This window comes from Labrus bergylta, chromosome 8, assembly GCF_963930695.1.
Source record: "Labrus bergylta chromosome 8, fLabBer1.1, whole genome shotgun sequence".
NCBI classification, from domain to species: Eukaryota; Metazoa; Chordata; class Actinopteri; order Labriformes; family Labridae; genus Labrus; species Labrus bergylta.
In genome coordinates, this window is record NC_089202.1 from 14,144,028 (window position 1) to 14,165,834 (window position 21,807).

Consider the following 21,807-nt stretch of genomic DNA (forward strand, 5'->3'; position numbering starts at 1 on the left):
AGGATCAATATCACAGTGCTGAGAGTGCCGGCTGCCATTGTTGTAGATATCTCTGCACTGCTGTAATATTGTTGAGCTAAAATGGGGGATTCTCTGTCTCTCTCTCTCTCTCTCTGTCTCCCTCTCCCGTGTGCGCTCCGCCTAACAATGCACTGCAGCGGTTTCCTCGCGCCTCTCCTCTCCTCATCCCCATCTAGCCCTCAATCACCCTCCCTCACACTGATCGCTGAGGGAAATGCACGCACACACGCCAATACCAAACAATCCCGAGGAAGAAGGAAAAAAAAAAAGAGAGAAGAGGGTTTTCCTTCACACTCAAGCTGGTGCCGAGTCTCCACCTCTTCTCTCTGTCATCTCTCTGTATTGATCCGCCCATTAGTCATCTCTGCACCTATATCTTGTCTCCTGTTCTCTGAATCGCATCACCCCTTATTTCCATGTTGCTACCTCCACCCCCTCTTTTACGGGGAATAATAAGAGGAATAACTCTTTATCTACATCTTAGTATCCCTCCTCTCACTTGTATATTTACTCCTGATAGCAGCACATCTAAATCGTTTACCTTCCCTCATACTCCACCTGTCTCACTTCTGTTGTATATTTACATAGCTTCTTATCCTTCCTGCCTGTCTTTCTTACTCCTCTGACTCTTCCTCTGTCTAGCCCCACTCTTTGCTGATTACAAATTTATGTGAGCTGTGTCTATAAGTGTTTGCCCAGCAAGTGACGCAGGAGCAGTCAGGACAAGTGAAGAGGGTATGTGTTTAGGGGGTCGGTATGTTTATGTGTATGTGTGTGTGTGTGTGTGTATATTTTTGATCACTCATGCTTTGTTGACTTTACATAGATTGGACGAAGAAGAAAGAGATGGGGAGAGCCATGACAGATGGAAGGACAGAGAGACAAAGACATGGGCAGATGGGGGGGGGGGGGGGGGGGGTGATGGGACAGCAAGGAACAGTTGAGTCATGTGCGAGAGAGGTGTGGAGACGATGCTGTGTGAAATAAAAATTAGCACTCCAGAACGGCCTGAGGACAAAGACTAAACAATCAGATCACTCAGTTTAAACATGAAACCGAAGAATAGATGTCGAGGCATGAATGTGATTTAGACACAGAGGCTTTTAAAGTGGATGTTTGACCTGCTAGACATAAATCGTACATAATCCAGCCAATCCCTGCAATGTGGGTTTTAAATATAGATGAACGTCAGCTCGCTCTGATGGGTTCCCACAAGAGAGGAGGCTATAGGTGGCTGCAGGGGTCAGCTTCAGGGGATGGGGGGGGGGGGGGGGGGGGGTGGTTGGATGTTTGCTCACATCGCTTGAACGTGGTTGGAAAAGGAAAACAAAACTCATCCCTCTGATATGTGTGATTTCAGACTGAGTATGTTGCCTTCAACTCCTTGTCTCTCTCTCTGGCTTTCAATATGCCTCCATTTGTCCATCACTTTGTGTGAATCACCACCAAGACGTCTTTATTATCCTCAGTCAATCTCTTACTTCTAACTCTGTCATTCTAAATCAAGCTTTTAGCTTAAACTCTAAGTTAATCAAGGCTTGCCTGTCCTGATTTACTTTCATTCAATTCTTTCAATTCAATGTTGTTGTTTTATTTTTATTTTGCATGAATGTAGGAGATAATATTGATCAACTGATCATCATCAGATAAAAAGAAAAAGAAACACAAAATAGAAAGGGGAAAGAGTAGTTTTAAAGTTATTTATAAGGTTATTCCTTCATATTCATTCATTCGTCCGTATGAAAGATGAGTGGGTTAGATTTCTTAGACCGAAAATAAATCTTATTTTTATTCAAAAAAATAATCTATAAAAGTTTTGATAATAAACTAAATCTTCTTGCATCCATAACTATAAACCGCCTATAACCTGATGGTTAGAGTATCTGAAAGAGAAGACTATGCTGCATAGACTGAGTACTTAAATGATTAATTAACGTGGATACAATTATTTTATCTAAATAATCAATGTCAGTTAGATATAACGCATGCTTCACATGAATACTATATACTGTACTTTGACAATGTGATCTATGATAAGGACCGTCAGTGCACGACAAGGTCAACCACAGAGGGAAGAATTTCTTGACACTAATCTCGCTCATGATACATGGGCCATTCACAAAGAAGACTGCTTCTCAGCGCCTTTTGTCCCCTTCTTTCTAACTCTTACACACAGACACACAGACACACACACTGGTTTACACCTATTCTAACAAAGCATGTACCATGATATGAAACCACCTTTTAACACACGACACAGACAACTTCTATTATGTTGCGTCAGTGCGTCTCTTGCTCTCTTATCTGGGGTGACGCTCCTGCTCTGAATTTAAATGCATCGGTACCTGTTTAATATTATCTCGGGGACCCACACGCACTTCATTCCTGTAATCAGTGACTTTCATGTACCTGTCACTATCTGTCTATCAGCTCCTGTCTGTTATGTAGGTTGCAGCTCAAGGATAATGAATACCAGCTTTGAAACCTTCTCGTTCAGGCACTCTAAAGATGTTCTACACTGATGAGTAAAAACGCCTGTTTTCAAAGTCATTCTAAAGGTAGGAAATTGTCTTTCAACTAGGTCAGATCGGTTTTAAGATTCCAATTTTCCATTTCATATTGTCTTTACTACACCGCTGCCCACTGCTTTCAAAGTATCTTCATAATATGCTCGACTAACATTTTGGCCAGAGGTCCTCTTCAGATAAAAAATGATCACCTGAAGAAGACCTCCGGTCGAAACCATGTGATGATTTAAAACCTTTTTTGGAATTAGAGCAACATATCTTCTTCCTCAGTCTGCTGGTTTTGCACTTCCCTGCACCTATGTGATGTGCGTATAACTACATCCTTTTTTTAATTAACTTTGTTTAACCCAGTTGGAAACAGAGTTTGGGGGTATTAATAGTAAATGCTTTGGTCTGGCCGTTCACCATTTTCAGCTTGGGTTCTCATGCAGATATATTTTTTTTTGTCTGTGTTTGTGTTTGTGCACTCTGGTTTCTATACAAAGCAAAAGCTAGCGTACAGGGAGTTCCCAACTCTCTTTCATTATTTACAACCCTGTGTCCTTCTCTCCTGAAATTACCCTACATTCTCGCTCAGTCCAGCCCTCCTTGTCAAGACCCCCTTCAGTGATGCCCTGTTTATCCCCAGTGATGCTTTTGTGTCCATCCTCCTCATCAAGCCTATCGCTCAGTATCTCTGGGTTTTCACTTCACACACCCTGCTGTCCTTTATCACATCTCTAGCTGATGTGGATTTGCTTGCTGATAGAGATTCTTGAGCAATCTTCTGCCCTCGAGGCATTTCAGTCTGGCTGTGCAGTAGACGTGCCACAGTAACATGTGTCAGTCTGACACCTGCTGGGGGAGCTGGAGAACTGCACACTAACGCTGGCTTTGAATTAAAGCCAGTTTGGCAGCAGAGAGAATTTTCCTCTGAGTGCTGAGTGATCAGACCTTGTTCCCTCACAAATATGCAGGTTCCCATCCCCTCTAAAGTATGGCTGGAATCTTTCCTTGATGGCTTAATGGTTTTGTTTGTGGGCACAGCTGTCTACCTTGCCCTTCCATTGCAGGCTTCACTGAGAGGAGAGGTGTGCATGCTACAACAACTTGCCTCACAACTTTTTACCATTACATTCCAAAGACTACATAGAACAAAACCTAAAAAATGACGAGAACAGTGTTTTAGGTACTGAAAATAGAACTTTGTCCATAAGAGAATTTGGCATTTATTGGTTATTAATTAATATTAAGGATTGTTTTAAAAATTAGTGTAATGTAATGTGTTGACACAGTGTATAGCAATGACACTTAACTTCAACTCTGCTCTCTTTACAGTTCAATCATTATCTAAATAGGGAGAGTAGTGTTCCTTTTACATACACTTCTCTATGTACTTATTTGTTGCTTCTCTTTAATTTATTACATGTGTATTTATTTATTTGTGTTTTATTATATGGAAATTGAAACGCTTGAAAATAAATTGTTTAGCAAAAATTTCTGTGTCCAACATTTGATTTAAAAAAAAAAGGGAAAATAATGTTTTAATCGTGGCTCCATCTGAATAATTGCCTTTTTAAGGGTGTCATAAGAGCAAGAGACTGCCTCTGGACACATCAGAAATGATCCAAGACTTTCTTTGAGCACTGGGGAATACGGAGCAGTCACTCACTCATGAGCAGTGGGAGGTAGAAAAGCAGGCGTTAGAAGAAGGGGAAGGAACGAGTGGAAATGAAAGTGCAGCACACTGAGGGTAGACTTAGAGTTGGAGAGATTGAGGGAGAAAAGCGGTGAAAACTGCATGATGAAAAAGGGAGAGGGAAAGAGAGAGAGGAAAAGAGAGAAATATAGCACCTTAAAGAGGGAGGGGGAGAGGGACCGTTCATTCCAAGGTTTGGCTGCATTCCAGGCTGTCTGGCTCTGATTCTGACAGCCTCCTGTTTTTTTTTTTTTTTCATTTACCTCCAGACTGACTGGACCCCAGAGCTGCCTTCTCCCTGCCTGATGCAAACTTTCCAAACTCCAGGCATCATTGTGTCATCTGATGTTTGCAGCTGGCTGAAAAAAGGGCAGAAGAGGATAACACGTGTTAGTCCAGCTTCTTACAATCTTCACAAATATAACAGAAAACTAGCTCATGCATTGACTCCTTCTCCTTTATGTCACCTAAGTGTGTCTAGCAAGGACAGAATGCGCTTCTTTTTTTTTTTTCATCAGTACCAGAGTTGCAGTGGAAGTGGAAATTTGACACATTTTTCTTTCCTAGTGGAACTAAGGAGAGACTGGAAACATTCCTTTTGGGACAATAGGCTATCAAAGACCCCACTGACCACTCCCTGCAGTTCAGGGACATGAATCAGGCAGGACAGGTTACACAACAGCTGTTGCAGAGGTTTGTGTGTAGGAGAAGCCTGCTTATGGTTTCACAACCTGATTTTAAGTGCAACTCTGCTGTGACTCAACCTAAAACTAGAGATATGATCCACTTTTTTCAGTTCAGTTCCGATTCCGAAAGGCTACATATTTAAGCCTACCAATACCGATACCGATTCAGATTTTTATTATCGTTCATAACTAATAGTACTTATAGTATAATAATAATGTTATTGTTGGTATTATATGTAAGGCTACACAATGCTGTAGTAAACCCGACATTGCATTGCATTATACTGGCTTTGCATACAAACAGGAAGCAGCAACAACTGTCTGGTTTTTGATTCAAATCTTTTAAACTGAAGTGTAAGAGTTCTTCTTTTGATCTGAGCTGTTCCATCTCGGACATCGTCATGGAGACGATTTGTGGACACTTCTCAAAGTTCAGTCTGGATGTCTTGAAAGACAGACTCTGCGATTTGAGAATGTTTAAAGGGCCCAACCATCTTTCTTCATCAGTGACGTGGATCGGCGCCGTCAGTCCGATATCCGATGCGTAAATGACGTCAATATCTGACCTGAGAGCTGTAAAAGATTTTTCAATGACTAAATCATTTATCGACTAATCATAAACGCTTTAAACCCAAAACAAGCCTTTTGTAATGCAAAAGTGAGGTTTTAAGTAGGCCTATGTCAAAATGAATAATAGAAATGTTAAGAAAAATGTCACTTATTGTTCAAATAATGACATCTAGAAGTGTTATAAGACTGAAGTGAGTGAACAAATAAAGGATGTGTGTGTGAGAATAGAAGGACACTAAGTAATAGAGGTGGCCGATGTGCAGGATGGGAGGTGTCATTAAACATCAGTCCGAGGGCGATCACATGGTTACAGTCAGGATGAGCAAATAAAGCAAGCAGAGACAGGGAGCAATGAAATGTTTCCTCTCTGTAATCAGGTGTACTAGTCGTGTACAGAACAGCCGTCTGAGCCTTTGCATGTTTACTGTCTTTGTAAAATAAAACAAATAAAGATGTGGTGACACACTCTGCAACAGTTTAGACACAACACCGCTGTTACGATCTGTTCCTCAGCTTTGCCTGTTGAGGCAAGCGATAAAAACAAGGTCAATCTTTCCCTACAGCTTAAGCTGAAAGAAAGATGCCTACTCCACAGCCCCGAGTTGTTTGAACAAACTTTCTTCAGCCTGCTGTATCTCCTTGTGTTTAAAACCCTGCAACACTTAAGTGTCTGTGTCTAATCAAGCCTCTGGCCCCATTATCTCTCCCTCCCTCTTGCTCCCTCATTCCCTCAGTCTGACCTTACAAGGAGAGGCTACAGGGTTGATGTCATTGATTGAAGAATGCTGCAAGAATCCAGAGAGAAAAAAGAGCGTGGAGGAGGAGGAGGAGGGGGGGGGGGTTTACTGGACATTTTATGAACACACACACACACACACAGATTAACAAGAGAGAGAGAGAGAGAGAGAGAGAGAGGGAGAGAGAGAGAGGGAGAGAGAGAGAGAGAGGTGCTGTTTACATAGTAATACACGAGTTCTGAGCCAAAGTCAAACGAGAAAGAACTTGTTCGGAAGGATGGTGTCATTCCTTTTCCAGACTGAGAAGCACAGGGGGAGGGTCTAATAACTGGAGAGGGGAAGAGAGAAAGAAAAGTTACCATTACAGTCAACTCTTACTCAGCCTGGACCTGAAGAGAAAAAGAAGAACAAAAGGAAGAAGGGGCAAGAAAAGGGGACATCCACATTACAGCTGCATTAACAGGGTAAGTTACTGCAGCCTACTTGTTTTAAATCAGTAGCCTACACTAGTTGACAAATCTAATTTATTTTTGGGTGGTATTAAATGTTACCTAATAAGGTTAAGCATCGAGATAGCACAGATCCAGTGATTACTCACTGTGTGGGGGGGAAGTAACCTACATCTGTGTAATGTGTCAAGGCTAATTATGTCATATGGTAGTGGTTTAAAACACATAAAAAAATCTAGCTGAAAAGTGCCTCTCGATGGGTGTTGTCCAGTGTGTTAATACTGTGGTTGAGTGTTCGTGAAATTACAATGAACTGACCACACTGGAGTCGGCTACTCCAGCTGACGATAAGGAATTATCTAGTATGCGGAAGCTCATACAGGAAGTCCAGCTGAAAAAAAAAAAGTTTACCCAGCTAGCCAGCTAGCAACGAAGCTGTGCCTTAAGCGTGTGTGTGTAGTCCCGAGAGTAGAGAGAGAAAAAAACAAAAAACATTTAACTCGGATACAGCATAGTTCAGAGAGGTCGTCATGGTTTGCCATATGAGGTAAGACGACGAAGAAGAAAAAAACGGGGCGGCGTTTGCGGGAGATACCGGAGCGTGTAACATTTTGTTAGGGGTGTGTACGCGCGAAGCTAACATCGCCGTGTTTAGTGGGTTACTTTACCGTGGACAGGGGGACGAGCTTGTAGGTGACTGGACAGTCTTCATTCAATGACAGTAAGTATCTGCGTTTCTGAGCTGAGGTATGCTGAAATATGAAGCTAAATAGTAACGCGATTCAACTTGGTTTACGAAAAGCTTACCTTGTCGAATGTCATTGAACGCTTCATTCGGTTACATGAAGACACATGTTGTTTTCATGAAGGCGCATGTTGTTTAAATGAAGGCGCATGTTGTTTTCATGAAGACACATGTTGTTTACATGAAGGCACATGTTGTTTACATGAAGGCACATGTTGTTTACATGATCGAGCTCTAAGCACTAAAGCTAACTAATGTTTTCAACGCCTAGCTTCAGCCTAAACCCTTAGTCTACCCGTGTATTCTGCTTATTGGCGAAGAAGGCTTGTGTCTAATTGTAGCTGTACTTTTTTTTAAAATGTATTTGTTATGTTTGTGACTGCTCACCATCACCCATGGCTGTCACCTGTCAAAGCATTGATTACCTAGCTAGCCCTCACTGACCAAAGGGGTGCCAAAGTGGGTGGAGCACCAAGGTATAGGGTACCTTTCTTGCTGATGGTACCCACAGACTGCACATATTAAGACAGTACCGTGTTAATAGAAATCTGTTTTACTGGTGTGCTGTGGTCTAAAAGTGTGGCCCTTTCAAACGTCTCCATGATTGAATGGCCCATTAACCCATTTACCCAGTTTTGTCTCATGTCATGTATGAAAGGATGCTAAGAGATCTGTCACTGTGCACTAATAAAGGATGCTTGGTGCATACATGACAATTATGGCAATTTAAGACCAGCGTTTTTCTCCAATTTGAAGAATGTGAAAACACTGTTATTACACGTGTTTGTGCCTTGCTTCTCTGATATGCCTTTCATCAGCTAGATAGACGGGGAGCCTCAACCCAAGGCTACAGTTAGCTGTGTTTAGGAATATCTTGTAGAATAAAGCTCTGGCTCTGGTTAGCCTGGGGTTAGTGTGGTGCTTCTGTTAGAAAAGACTGGGATTAGTCACTGACGCCTCTTTTAGCTGGTTAGGCAAATTGAAATCTGTGACTGAGGATGATGATCTACAAATGACTGTATGCTACCCTTAATGACTGGGGTGAGGAGGAATCCTCCCTAATTGTAGCCTCCACGAGTCAAGTCAAACAAGCTATTTCGAGGCATCTCTTTGCCCCACATCACTGCATGTCTAGCGCTTTGATTTTGTCTCTGACTGTCTTGTGACTCTAGTTTGGCTCATATCGTTCTACTATATGTCAAGCAGATTTGGTTGTTTGGTTGAGAGTTTGAAACAGAGCCCGTTGGCTGATGTTATTACCGATTTGAATGTTGGCTGAATAAATCTTCTAACTGTAGTCTGAGAGAGAGCTGGTGCTCAATGCATGTCCACTGACCTGTAAGATTGGGTTGTTTGTTCCCGCATTAGTGACCCCCGGCCTAGACACGCTTTCCCAGAAACTGGGTGTGCTATTAACATCAGAACAATAGAGAGTTTCATCAACAACACACTGGTTACTGATCCAATGACTGGCCAAACATGGAGGAAGTACAGTCAGGATTTTTGCTCTCTTAAGGTTATTTGGAAAATGAAAATATCTTTATTCTTTTTTTTTTATTGTTTTAATTATATTTGTACTTCAAATAGATATTAAGCGGGCAAATAAATAACCAGCTCATTACTGACTTGAAACCTTTACCAGTGTTTTTCTTTTTCTGTTTTATTAGGACAACTTCCACCCCAAAAAAGGTTTTACTAAATTCATGTGATCATAGTTGTGCTTGGAAAATAATACATAGAAATATAGGACAAAAACAAAGATTGTTGTTAAGTGAGACACACACCATGCTGTTTTACTTCCATCTGACCTTATAAAAATAGTGGTAGAGTATATAAACCTTGTTTAGTTCCACCATAACCACAAAGTAATGAACCACTGCTGAGTTAAGCAGTTTTCCTTTGAAAAGTGTTGTGAAGTCCTACTCATCAGTTCCAGCATTTCATAGTCTGTGCCCTCTGTGGAAAGTGTGTGTTTTTATGAAACTTCAACACTTAGAAAAACACAAATGGCAATGGAAAGTGTGCCACATGAATAGCTTAGCTTTTTATCTCCTCATTGGAGGAAATGTGTCTCAGGTTCATGGTCATGCTAGTTTTTATATCCCTCTAGTTTGATTACTTTCACCTTCTGTCCTGTGCACAAACCCTGGTACTAAGCAAACCAGGGTTTGTACACTAATTTTTCTTAGTTGCAAACGATGTCTATGTGGAACTTGTAAAAGAGCTGCACAGAAACGTATGGGTTTATTCTAGGCCTGTATCTAAAGCTACACCATGTCATCCATCAAAACTATAAAGTAGAAAATGATTAACTGCAGCCCAGAGTGATGTCACTGAGTTCATGTGGTGGCTGAGAGATGAATGATGAGAAGTGAAGGAAAGCATAAAAAATAAAGATTGAAAACTGTTTTGATCTTCCACAAAACACGCGTCTGTACATCAGAAAGAGAGTCAGAGCTTAATACAAGTACTAAATCCTCACTTATGGAGTAAAACAAGACAAAGAGGGAAGCAGGAAAATGCATAGAAAGAAAGGCTAAATGCAGTGAGAAAGAAAAAGAAAAAGCACAAAAAGGTGATGTCATTGAGTTGGAGTGCCAAAAAGTACCTCAGCTGAGGGTCTCTCATCGCAAGGATCAGGTTTCAGGATAAATTTGCTGTAGGACCTCTGAAGCTGAGTGGAGAGCTGAGCTCATCGTATTAAATCTCTCAGGACCGTATCAAGGAACAGATGGAACCTGACCACAATTTATCATCATTGAATAATTGAGAGGACTATTGCATATTGTCCCTTCTGAAACAATGTTCCTTAAGTACTTAAATATCTAAATCACAGTTGTACCCATCCTTGTCACATACTCCTTTTAGAAAGCCTCAGTTTAGGCCCTCTGTTAATATTCAGACTTCAAACCTTATTGGAAGACATGAGCTGTATCCTGACAGTAACCTGTCAGTCTGTTTTTCATCAAGTGCCCACTCCATTTATCATGAAGGAGGCCTGAATACTGGTTTTATGATTGGCCAACTTTTTTGCCAAGACAATTCGTATTATTTTCTTTCCTTCTCTTGTTATTTTATTTTTCTATTGGTGCAAAGTGATCCCCCAAAATGCCTGCAGAAAGTTTGCAGCCAGAGCAGTTGGCACCTCCTTTAGAGCTGCACCATTCTTTCCTTTATTGATGCATGCAGCAGTTTTCTGAATTATTTAAGTGGGAAAGTGAAGCAGAGCTTTTTCTGTAGGCTGATATTTTCTTTTTTGGAGCTCAGTGACATGGGAGAGGTAATCTTATGCTATTACATTGTTGTTTTAGGATCTACTCCAAGTTGCTGTGGACTATTATTTGAAAGTGTCTTATTATTATTTGACATTAAAAAGCTCAATAAATTGTGTTCAAAATAATGCACAATAATGTCAATACACAGAGGAGAACATAAAAAGCAAATATGCTTCACTTGTGAAATACTCTAAGATCGGTAAAGATCTGCCAGCCAATTCTGAACAGGCGATTCTGAATGTATTGCTTTGCATCAGATGCTGAGCGATAGCTTATGTTTGCAGCAGCACGGCTGACAAGCCAGACCAACACACCCCATGCTGCATCAGTGAACCAAGGAAGGTGGAGAGTGTGCATGAAAGAAAACGGCAGCAGCGGCTTTCTTGTCCTCAAACTGGTTGCTGGTGAAAATGTACTTAGATCTAAGAAAAAAATACGCTTTTGGACGTTTTGAATCTATTCAGAATATTAGGAATTGAATGTGATTCTGATGTGAATTAATTTTATTCTGCACCACTATGTCTTATCTAATGACATAATGAAACATTTATAGTGTAACATCCATGCATATAAATCTATCAGATAACTATTGACACAATTTGACTACCGGTAATTGTCATGTCTTTGTATGGATACAATTCTGTACAGCCATAATCTTAAATATCTGTGACTCATGATTGATGACTTTGACTTTCCAGTGACTCAATAAATCAGTTGATGTGTTCACATGCAATAGAACTTGGCCTTGAACATATATGGTTAAAAGGGCTTAATGCCAGTGCTCTTGACATAAAGGAAACTGACACAAAAAGCAGAAGTGAAAAAGTTGCACTTCCAGTCAACAGAGAAGCTGGTTACGTGATAAACACCACAGATATTTTCATGAGCTCAAAGGGGTTTCTGTCTTGTCAGAACTTGATGTGCTGCCTGTTTGTCCCAACAAAGAGGAACAAGTTTGAAAACCTTACGCTTTCCAAGGTAGAAAAGATTTTATCATAAACTATGATGGGGCTTTAACGTCTCTTTTTAAAGGTTTTTGAGCTTTCTTTTAGTCATTTACTTTTTATGTGATTTTGTCCAAGTCCAGCTGACAACTACTCAGTATTTTCTTTCTTTGGATGTGTAGCTTTAAAAGGCAAAGACACAAGACTACTCATAGTTGATTTCAAAGACACACAATAAGTACACCTCTGCAGTTGCTTGATATTTTGGGTCTAGTTTCCATATTGGGTTCTGTATTAGTGATTCATAAACAGTTACCTTTTACTGAGAGGAAACCTTGGCAACACGGTTAACATACAACATTTTTATTAACATTTGTATGCCCATTTGCTGGGACAGACAACATTACAGTTCAGTCAGTAAAGCTCGTTGGAAGGAAATGAACAGAACCTTAATCCTTGTATTGTAACTGAGACATTGCTGGAGGAATAACTGCAAAGAGAGACTAACAGCATACTGTTTGTTCAGTGGAAAAAGTTATTTCAATTTATCTTCATAAATATACCACCTGCATCACATTCACTTCCAGGCTATACGTTGTGGTTGCATAGTATCTACGTGTATCTTCAGGATGTTAAAGACTGTATTTCAAACACTGGTGTGTAATATTTGCTATATCTGTTATATAATATAAGTTATACTGATATTATTAGGGTTTTAGCAACTATTTCAAAGCTTCAAGGTAGGTTAGTTTGTTAAACAGCAAGGAAGTGTAATTTAGAGTAAATATTTGTGTGTTGGCGTAGTGGATCAGTAGTGCATGCGTGCACAACCCAGTTTTTGAGAAAAGGTCATGTTTTAGGCCAGTGGCCTTCAGGGAAATATGTTCAGACTTCAGATTCTGCCAAGAATCTCCAGAGAACATCAACATTTGTGTAACCACAAGCATGTGTGAGGTAAATATTTGAGCTCACCCTCTTTTTGACGTACCTCGCATGAAAGTGCTATGATAGTTGCCCCCCCCCTTTCACAAAGTCCTTCTATGGAAAGGACTTGCTATCATCTTGTTTTTACGTCCCCATAAACAGCCATGTGTTATACATCTTGTAAATTGTCTCTGGCATCTTGGAGTGCCACTGTGTCTGCTCTGTCAGCTCTGTATACATGGCCTGAGGACATTTTCACACATTCTTTCTTTCATTCCACTGTAGACCGTTTGCCAAAGCTTTTGTATTAAAGGAGCAACACTGGATTTGTTGGTTGCCTGGTTGTTTTCTTTTTTTTAAGGCTATTTCACTTAGAACTACATTTTAAGACACACTGAAGCGACAATAAACTCAACTTTTAATGAGTTTACAAAGACTTAAGGAGTCTTGGCAGCTGTCTTCCACTATTAAATGTACAATATGAAATCTACAGTGCGCTGTCTTGGAAGCTTAAAATAAGTCAGTAATAACAGGAAATGGTCAGCAATAAAAAACAGATTGAATCAATCAAACTTTAGGAAGTTTACTTTTGTATTTTGAATTCTTCCAGGAGCTGTCTTACTATTTTTATTTTTTGGTAGCTGCTGCATCCTTTTTGCAGTGCACTGAAAGACAACTATCCATCAACAACACTATCAAACATTGTAATTTATTATCATATATAGTTTGAATTTGAATGTGATAAGTAAAGCTTTTCAGTGTAAATGACCTTAACTGATACTCTGGTTACAATTAGTGTGTAGTTGGATCAAACCAAAGTGTTTTACTGATGTGTCATCACAACTGATTCTCCAGCAAAAGAGCCGACATGCTAACACTGCCAAGGAATGCGATCCCTTTGACATTAGTCAGCTGATGAATGTTTGTTTCAATGCATTGGGTGTAAGAGCTAGTCTCCTGGGTCTGGAGTTGTTTGAACATCACTACAACCTGTTTTATACAGTTTGTTACACAGCAGGTACTCTTGTAAAGATAAATATGATCCTGTGCTGTGTCTAACTGGTGTCCATGATGTTTCTTTTTTGTGTTCTTTCATCCACAGATAAACAATCAAAATGGAAGACTCAAGCAGCAGCAAGCCTTTCATGGTGACGTCCTCGATAAACTTCAAAGTCACCACTCCATCCTTTTACAACCAGCCAAAAAAGTTTGCCTCTGTGGCACCACCACGGCCCAAAAGTCTGACCCCACCCTCAGCTCCATCACCAACACCAGTTGGCACAGGTGTGATTGGTCGAGTAGGAGATCTGCCACCGCCGCCGCCTTCGCTCTGTGATGGTATTTGCATTATTTATGCTATTTGCTGAACCATTTTGTGACTATCTTTTAGTTTTATCCACCCAGCCCTCCCAGATCCCAAGTCCTGCTGCTTTTAAAGCTTGAGCATGCACAGCTTCAGATATATCAGTTGGAATAATCAATGGTTTTCACATCCCAGCTGTCATTGGGCAAGATGCTGGGTTCACCCTGGACAACCAGTCACACTCACAGCCACACCTACGTACAACTAAGAGTCACCTATTAATCTAGCGAGCATGTCTTTGTACTGTGGTAGGAAGCAGGAGCACCTTGAGGGAACACATGCATGCTTGCGGAGAACATACAAACTCCACCGAGAAATGCCTTGTCCGATGGATAGCTGAACCCGGAACCTGTTCAGCAACAATGTACACTTAATATAGAAAGTCATGGATAGGCATATCCACATCTCGCACACAGGACTTGGCTCTACTCTTTTACTCCCATTTTCAATAGACACATATATGGTCAGAAGCTGTCAATGCAACATCTTCAGGTCATTAAGTAAATCACAAACTGCTCAAGTTTCCCCCAGTTTTTGTTGCTTTTTACTCTTATTGTAGGGTTTGTTTGTTTTCCAGTCAACTTGGGATGTTAAAGCACTCAGTATAACTGTTTAATGACTGAACAATAATTTAATCGGATGACTAGAACAAGTTGATTGTCAAGAAACCATGAAGTTATCACTTTTAACCAATCAACCCTCCTCATTTCTGTTAGAATTTCCGCCCCCTCCCCCTCCACCACTGGATGATGAGTTACCAGCCCCTCCCCCCGAATGCCAAACTGTACCCACTTCCTCTGATGCCTTCCCTCCTGCCTTCCCCGCTCCACCTTCAGTAGCTGATGACCTTCCTCTCCCAGCTCCCCCTGAAGAGAGTGCCTGTCCACCCACCTGTCCCTCTCCCCCTCCGCCCCCACCCCCGCCCCCACCCCCTCCACCTGCACCTGCTTCCAGTACCAGTGCTCCCAATCCTGCTGTCAACCCACAGGTAAGTTACAATGGCTTCATTACAAAATTGGGTTAATAGTTGCTTTGCCTGTCTGCATGTCTCTTCGTTGCGCTGTATTTAACTGTACATCAGTTTAATTTGATAATCAGTCGGGACACTGGAGGCCATTGTTGTGGGATCATAGTGTGTCCATGGAGAGTTGGCAGGAAACACTGTCTTTAGAGATTTTCCCACAAATCATATTAGCAATGGTCTGGGGCAAATTACCCAGTTTCATGCTTCTAACAGGATTGGATTCATTAATGTAACTGAAATAGTTTTAGACATGCATCTAAAAGTTTATTATAAATATATTCACTTAAGGACTATACTGATTGCAGCTTGTTTGACAAGCAAGCAACAATGTAAAAGAAAATCACAGACACTGTAAGCCACTGCTAAAAAGTTAAATGTTACAAATAATGGCTGGAAAATTATGCAAATAACAATGTTCTCCACGTTTGAATGACCAAAGAGCTTATACTAAATGCCTCCCAGTGAAAATGTAATAATTGAACAGTCAGTATTATCTTTAATCCAATTGGGAAAATAAATAATTATTTATTTTCATCATAAATTAATTTGTTAGGTTTGTTAGTACGATTAATTCCCTCAGACTTAACTCTACTTAACTACTTAACATAAGTAACTGTGCAAGTCCAACTTAAAGTCTCTATCACACATGCAGTCTGTGAATAGTCATCATCACATCATCCACCTTCATCATCTTTTGCTTGTTTGTTATTTCTTTGTGTAGATAGTTGTGCTTTAAATGACAATTTCCACCTCCCTTCTTTTGCCAGAGACTGATGGAGAAGCAGACGAGCTTTGATAGACAGCTGGACTCTCTAACCGACTTATTGTCTGAGATGGAGACCAGGGGACCTTTCAACCCCAAGGTACAAAGCACAGAGGGTTGTGAAATGCACTTTTAAGAACAAATATAAGACATTTGGAAAACAGATAGATATACAAGCTGGCAAAAAGACAAGAAGAGAAAAGACAACAGGCTTTGACTCAGGAATCCTCACTGTAGAAAAAGAGTAAGAGCCACATAGAGGGAGGATTGAAAAAAAAAAAAAAGGACAAGGTAGGTATGGCAGGGGAAATAGTTTAGATAGATGCCAGTTTGATTTAGATTTAGTCTCTTTGTTCATCTGTTCAGGTTGAAAGCCCACTGATAAGTGAAGTGCACATACAGCACAAGAGAAAGAGAAAACAAAAAGTGAGGTAGCTGGTGATTCACACTGTGAGAGGAGACGCTTTGAGTGAAAGAGAGAGTGATGCACACCGAATAGAGCAGAGAGCATGAGAGTGTGATTAAGCCAAAGTGTGCTGCCAGAGACCCAGTGAGAGGGCCATAAATGGAGAGCATAATCCAACTGGGAGGAACTGGATCAGGGCAGAATAATGTTGGCTCAAAACAACAAAATAAATGTCAGGAAGATGAAGCACATCTGATAAGTTTGCAAACAGTGGAGAACTTTGAGGTTTACTTTAAATTAAAACAAGTCATTCGATATGATTAAAGAGTGGGTTTGTAGCATCTTGGTGTGCTTCATGCTAGATATTAAGCTCCCTCTGTTCAATCATCATGTTTGGTTAGTGGGTGGTTTATGATGCTCAACAATCTGAATGTGTGTGTAGTCTCGAAAGATAATTTATTGTGGATGTTTTAATTGCAGTTACCAAGCCAGTATTCTTCAGCACCAGCACCCAAGCCTTCAGCTCCTCCCCCAACTGCTCCTAAACCAGTTCTCTCCTTCCTCCCACCCCCTGAAATGGGAGACCGCCCGCCTCCAGCACCCTGGGCAGAAGAACTGAAAGCCAGAACGAACCGACAAGCCAATCACAACTCTGGACCAAACTCTGCTGCTCAGACGTTCGCCAAGGCCCCGGCCGTGGCTCCCAAGTCTGGTTTCGGAGGGAGACCGACGACATCTTCGGCCTCTCTGGCACAAAAACTGAACCAGAACCTGAACCAGTCCACAACCCCAGTCACTGGTACACCAAGACCAGCACCTCCCTCTGCCACCAGCTCTTTCCCTCCAGTTCCCACAGCTCCGCCGGCTGCACCTCCTGCTCAACCAAACAATATGGCGGCTGCTCCGGCCTTTAATCAAATAAAGAGTTCTCCTTTTGTTGGTCAGGTGAATGCAAACCAAAACCATCCTGCTGCTGTGCCTCCTCCTGCTCAGCCCAAGACAATAGTATCTCCCCCCTCCTCTTTTAGCCAGCCGATGAAAACTCCTGCTTCATCAACAGTATGTGTATTCAGCTTCATTTGAGTTACTTTAAGAGCTTTTTGCATTGAATGTTCAGAAGAAAAACAAAGTGTATACATATACTCTAGATGAAACATTGCAGAATCATGCATTTATGGACATGTCCTAAGAGTGTGTGTGTTCTGTAAGGCATGTTGTTTGGAACTGTGTTAATAATGTATATGTATGTACTTATGGCTCTGTGTGTGTGTTTGTCTGTCCAAGCAGCCCTCACCGCCTGGACCAATTGCTATCCCCGGTGGAGGTGTTCCTCTGAACATGAGGGAAGTGGAGGAGCTAGAGAGAATGACAAAGGACTTCATAAAAGACATGGACACACATGCACCTGTCATCACCTCCCCTCCCACAGGTTCATACACACACACACACACACACACACACAAAAGCAGAGCAATGATGTAATATTCATGATAAAACAAGAAAGAAAAGGCTTGATCAAAGGGTTTTATTGCTGCCTGAAAAATATTCATGATTAGATGCTAAACATTCTCATTGTTTATTCTTGTATTCTTCAGTTTAGGTCTTTCAGGTTCTTTTTTTTATTCCTGCTGTGGGTTTTTTTTAACTGCAGAGGTTCAAGATCTATCAATCTTGTAGAAATTCAAGCTACTATAAGTGTGCCAAGTGTCCTCTAAATGTTGCTTATAGTGTGTCTGTACATCTGAGTTTATCCATAAGGGTTTAGATCTATGTTACTGACTTCACATCATTTTCATCCTCATTAATAATTAATAACACTGTAGGGCACACAAGCAAAGTTAAATAGGAAGATTTGATGCTATTAATGAATAATCTGTTGTTTGCTTTTTCAACTTTATTTTCCCGTGTCTTCCTCCTCAACTCCCTCTCCCTTTAACCGCTAAAGAGGTCTGTGGGAAATGTGGCGAAGCTCTATCTCGAACACAGCCAGCAGTTAGAGCCATGGATAAACTCTTCCACTCCAACTGCTTCTGTTGCATGAGCTGCCATCGCCCCCTGCAGGGCATGCAGTTCTATGACAGGGATGGAGCACCTCAGTGTGAGGACTGCTATGTGGTGAGGAGATACACACAGATTGTTTCAGAGTTGACATTCATATAAAATATACACTTAAGTGTATGTTTATTCAAATGTTTTATTTTAAGTTAAGTCATTGCATGACCATACTAAATACCATAAGCGCACACACACACACACACACACACACACACACACACACACACACACACACACACACACACACACACACACACACACACACACACACACACACACACACACACACACACACACACACACACACACACACACACACACACACACACACACACGATCACTGGATTGCCTTTCATCATTTTTGGCACACAACCCCCATTTCAAAATTTATGTGTTTAATTTCATTTATTTAATCAAAAGCTACCTAAACTGCACACCTCAGTCCACATACTGTTGAATAACCACCAACAGTGAGAAGTGTTCAGTGCATAATATTTTTATGTGTAGAAAGTGCTGAACAAGATCTACACAGCTAATATAGCATCCCCCAGTGTGCATCCAGGTTGTTAAGTACTTTCATATCTCCATCTCAGTTACATGTTATGTTCATTCTGCTCATCAGAGTTCCCTGGCGGTGTGTTCCCGATGTGGGGAGAAGATAACTGACCGTGTGCTGAAGGCGGTGGGCCAGTGTTTCCACGCCCACTGTTTCCGCTGCAGCACCTGCTCCTGTGTACTAGAGGGGGCGCCCTTCATAACTGATGACAACAATAACCCTTATTGTGTCCAGGATTACCACAGGTAGCTACTGGGTGGAAAAGTCTCATTGATAATCCGAAACAGATATTACATCTATTTATTTTTACTGGAGGGATTAGTTTCCACACTTCTTCCACACTTAATTTGGAGGAACTAAAACTTGTTTCTCCATCAAAAGCTGATAATTTGATGATCTGTGCATACAAATTGGGTTTTAAAAAGTTGACAAATCCTAAAGATCACTCGTTGACAGGCACATTTAATTAACTTTTTCTGGAGTACTTTACTTTTTGAGCTTCTTGACTGTCAGGTTAGCTTCTAGGTAGACTGTATCAGAAGGCCATTGGCAAACATCCATCTTTCTACCTGTGTATCCTAGGCGTTTCTCCCCTCTGTGTGTGAGCTGTAATGAACCCATCATTCCAGCACCAGGTAGCGAGGAGACAGTGAGAGTGGTGGCTCTCGACAAGAACTTTCACCTAAAGTGTTACCGTTGTGAGGTAAGAGAAGAAAGACAAGGACAGCGTTTGAGCAAATTATATGTATCAGGTAGTTAACACGTGCATTTTTGCTCTGCAGGATTGCGCTCGTCCTCTCTCCATAGAGGCAGATGAAAATGGCTGCTACCCACTGGATGGTAGGATCCTGTGTATGAAGTGCCATACCCAGCGAGCCAAGCAAGCAGCAAAGTGATTGGCTGACGCAGCATGTCACAGATTAACTATGAACCAAATCTAAAAGCACAGGATTCATTTAGCTGCCGTTTTGCCTTTGCAACAGGGCTTTATTCAGTATATGTGTGCAGGCGTGAGGGTGAATGTGCTGTGTGAAAAGATTTGTTTGCATGCAGATTCAGTGTAGTATTCCCCTGTCTCTGTTCACTTCAGTGCAGAAGTAATGTACTGCATTGAAATCAACTCCACTCAACTTTTACTCCAAGTCCCTCACTCTCTTATCCCTCATCCAGCCCTCTTTGTGTAATAGAACATAGTTTTTGTGCCAATTCCATGTTTACGCTAAAATTTAGAGCAAAACTTGCACACATACAGTTTGTTCAAAAGAACAGTCTGGTGAATATAAAGTTGCCTTTTTTTTATCTCCTCAATATTTTTTGTAGCAACAAAACTGATATTGATCTCAAAACATTCACTGAATGGTCTCTGTGAGCATTGTGACTACACTGAAACAGATAGTTACCACAGGGAGACGAGTACCAGGGACCTACAATTTGAGCATTTTGCAGATTAACCACTCTGGTTGGCTGTAAGTAGAAAATATCTCAGAACTTTGGCAGTTGTTGTGCCTGCAAGCATGGTAGCAGCTATGATGCATTCTTAGCAAAAAAAAAAGTGCTTCATATCAGCCAATCTGCTCAGATAGCTATTTTAAGTAATCTATGGCTAAATGTTGACTGCAAACATGAAGAAAACAGTGAATGTTGCTCCAAGTTGAATCGTGATGTGAATCTGTGTATTTACAGGCATGCCTTGATGTATGTCTCATTTCTCTCTTATTTGATCAAACATGCTGTATAAGGGCACGATGAGAACAAAAGTCGGTCGTTTTCTTCTCAAAAGTAGTGTAGAAATGATTAAACATTGTATTTTTAGATGCATGCTTTTTGGATGCACACATTGTGAACAAAAACTGAGCACAGCGCCTTCCAGGGAACCTTACATTTAAAAAAGGTGAAGTTATAAATGTCAGCTGCATGGCTGAAAACAGGACCTAATATGTGATCATTGCACACTTCCCTAGTGAAATAAAAAATATTGTTTAGGTGTCACTTTGACTCTATAGCTCCCGCACATGATCAATTCAGTTTAAGTAAAAACCTTCAAGACATCAATGCATCTTTTGATATGCATTTTCTTGAAATCTTGCTTTAAATTGAATAATTGCAGGACCTGTTTTTCATTAAGTATTAAGGTTATTTTTCTACAAGTACTGAAATAACCTCTCCCTATTGTAGGATCAGTAGTTATTAGTTCTGAGTTTTAGATAACGGATGTTAACACATAGTGACCAAACATTAGAAAGCTGTTTGTAAGATTGTTAATGTTACAGTAAAATTGGATTCAGTGTTCTGTAAATCATGTTTTTATCACAGTATCTGTTTAAGCCCACTTTTTTCTTCCTCATCTAGTCTCATTTTACAGTAAATACCACTATTCTTTCCACTATTCATCTTTTGTACTCAAGCCTGTCCATATCTGTTTTATACTATTATATTCTCTTACTGTACTGTATTTCATGATGATACCTACATTTATTTGGTCTCATGTTTAACCTAGATTTTGTCTTCTCCTCTGTTGTATTCCATTGTTCCTTTTGAATTGAGCCTGGTTTGCAGCCACACAAATTCATTCCATTATAACAAACAGTTGTAACTTGTGCTTACATTGAGCCTGGTGTAGTATAACTCCAGAAAGACTTCAATGGCAATAGTTACTCAGCATTGCATGCTAGCTGTGTAGGTAATGGCATTTCCTGTAATATTAAGTGTTTTGTTTGCACCAACTTCTCCACCTTAATGGCCCTGCCTTTGACATCACTCTGTGATCTTATGACAATGCCTTCACACTTAAGTGGCGTTTTGTTGTGCGATATTTCCCATTGTATTACACGCAGTTGCCTTGTCTTTTCATGTAACTTTTTAAAAATATAAATTTCTGTTTGATATGTGTGAATGTGTATATGTTTAAAAACTTTACTTAGCCTAAGCCCTTCCCCTTTGGCTGTATCAAAAGATAAACAAATAAATAAAATGCCAAATACAAACCATTTTGTCTAGTTTGTCAACTGTCTGCTGAACAACTGAATTCTGGACACCTACAATACACAGAACATTATATCCTTTATAAGTCGGCATACAAGAAT

General features: G+C 40.6%; 1 protein-coding gene across 4 annotated transcripts; it reads left to right on the plus strand.

The window, feature by feature from the left end:
* Positions 1-6,406: 6,406 nt before the first annotated feature.
* On the plus strand, positions 6,407-21,711 carry zyx (zyxin). Of its 4 annotated transcripts, none has more exons than XM_029281601.2 (10): positions 6,407-6,684; positions 13,660-13,895; positions 14,637-14,908; positions 15,712-15,807; positions 16,594-17,172; positions 17,398-17,542; positions 18,059-18,228; positions 18,791-18,969; positions 19,307-19,427; positions 19,507-21,711. In XM_029281601.2, the coding sequence occupies exons 2-10, from the start codon at positions 13,673-13,675 to the stop codon at positions 19,618-19,620; spliced, it is 1,899 nt and encodes a 632-aa protein (XP_029137434.1). In that variant the 5' UTR covers positions 6,407-6,684; positions 13,660-13,672; the 3' UTR covers positions 19,621-21,711. The 4 variants fall into 4 exon arrangements, with proteins under 4 accessions (XP_029137434.1, XP_065813554.1, XP_020511419.2 ...); XM_065957482.1 differs by having other exon boundaries at positions 6,409-6,684; positions 17,401-17,542; XM_020655763.3 differs by lacking the exon at positions 6,407-6,684 and adding an exon at positions 7,060-7,390.
* Positions 21,712-21,807: the final 96 nt, after the last annotated feature.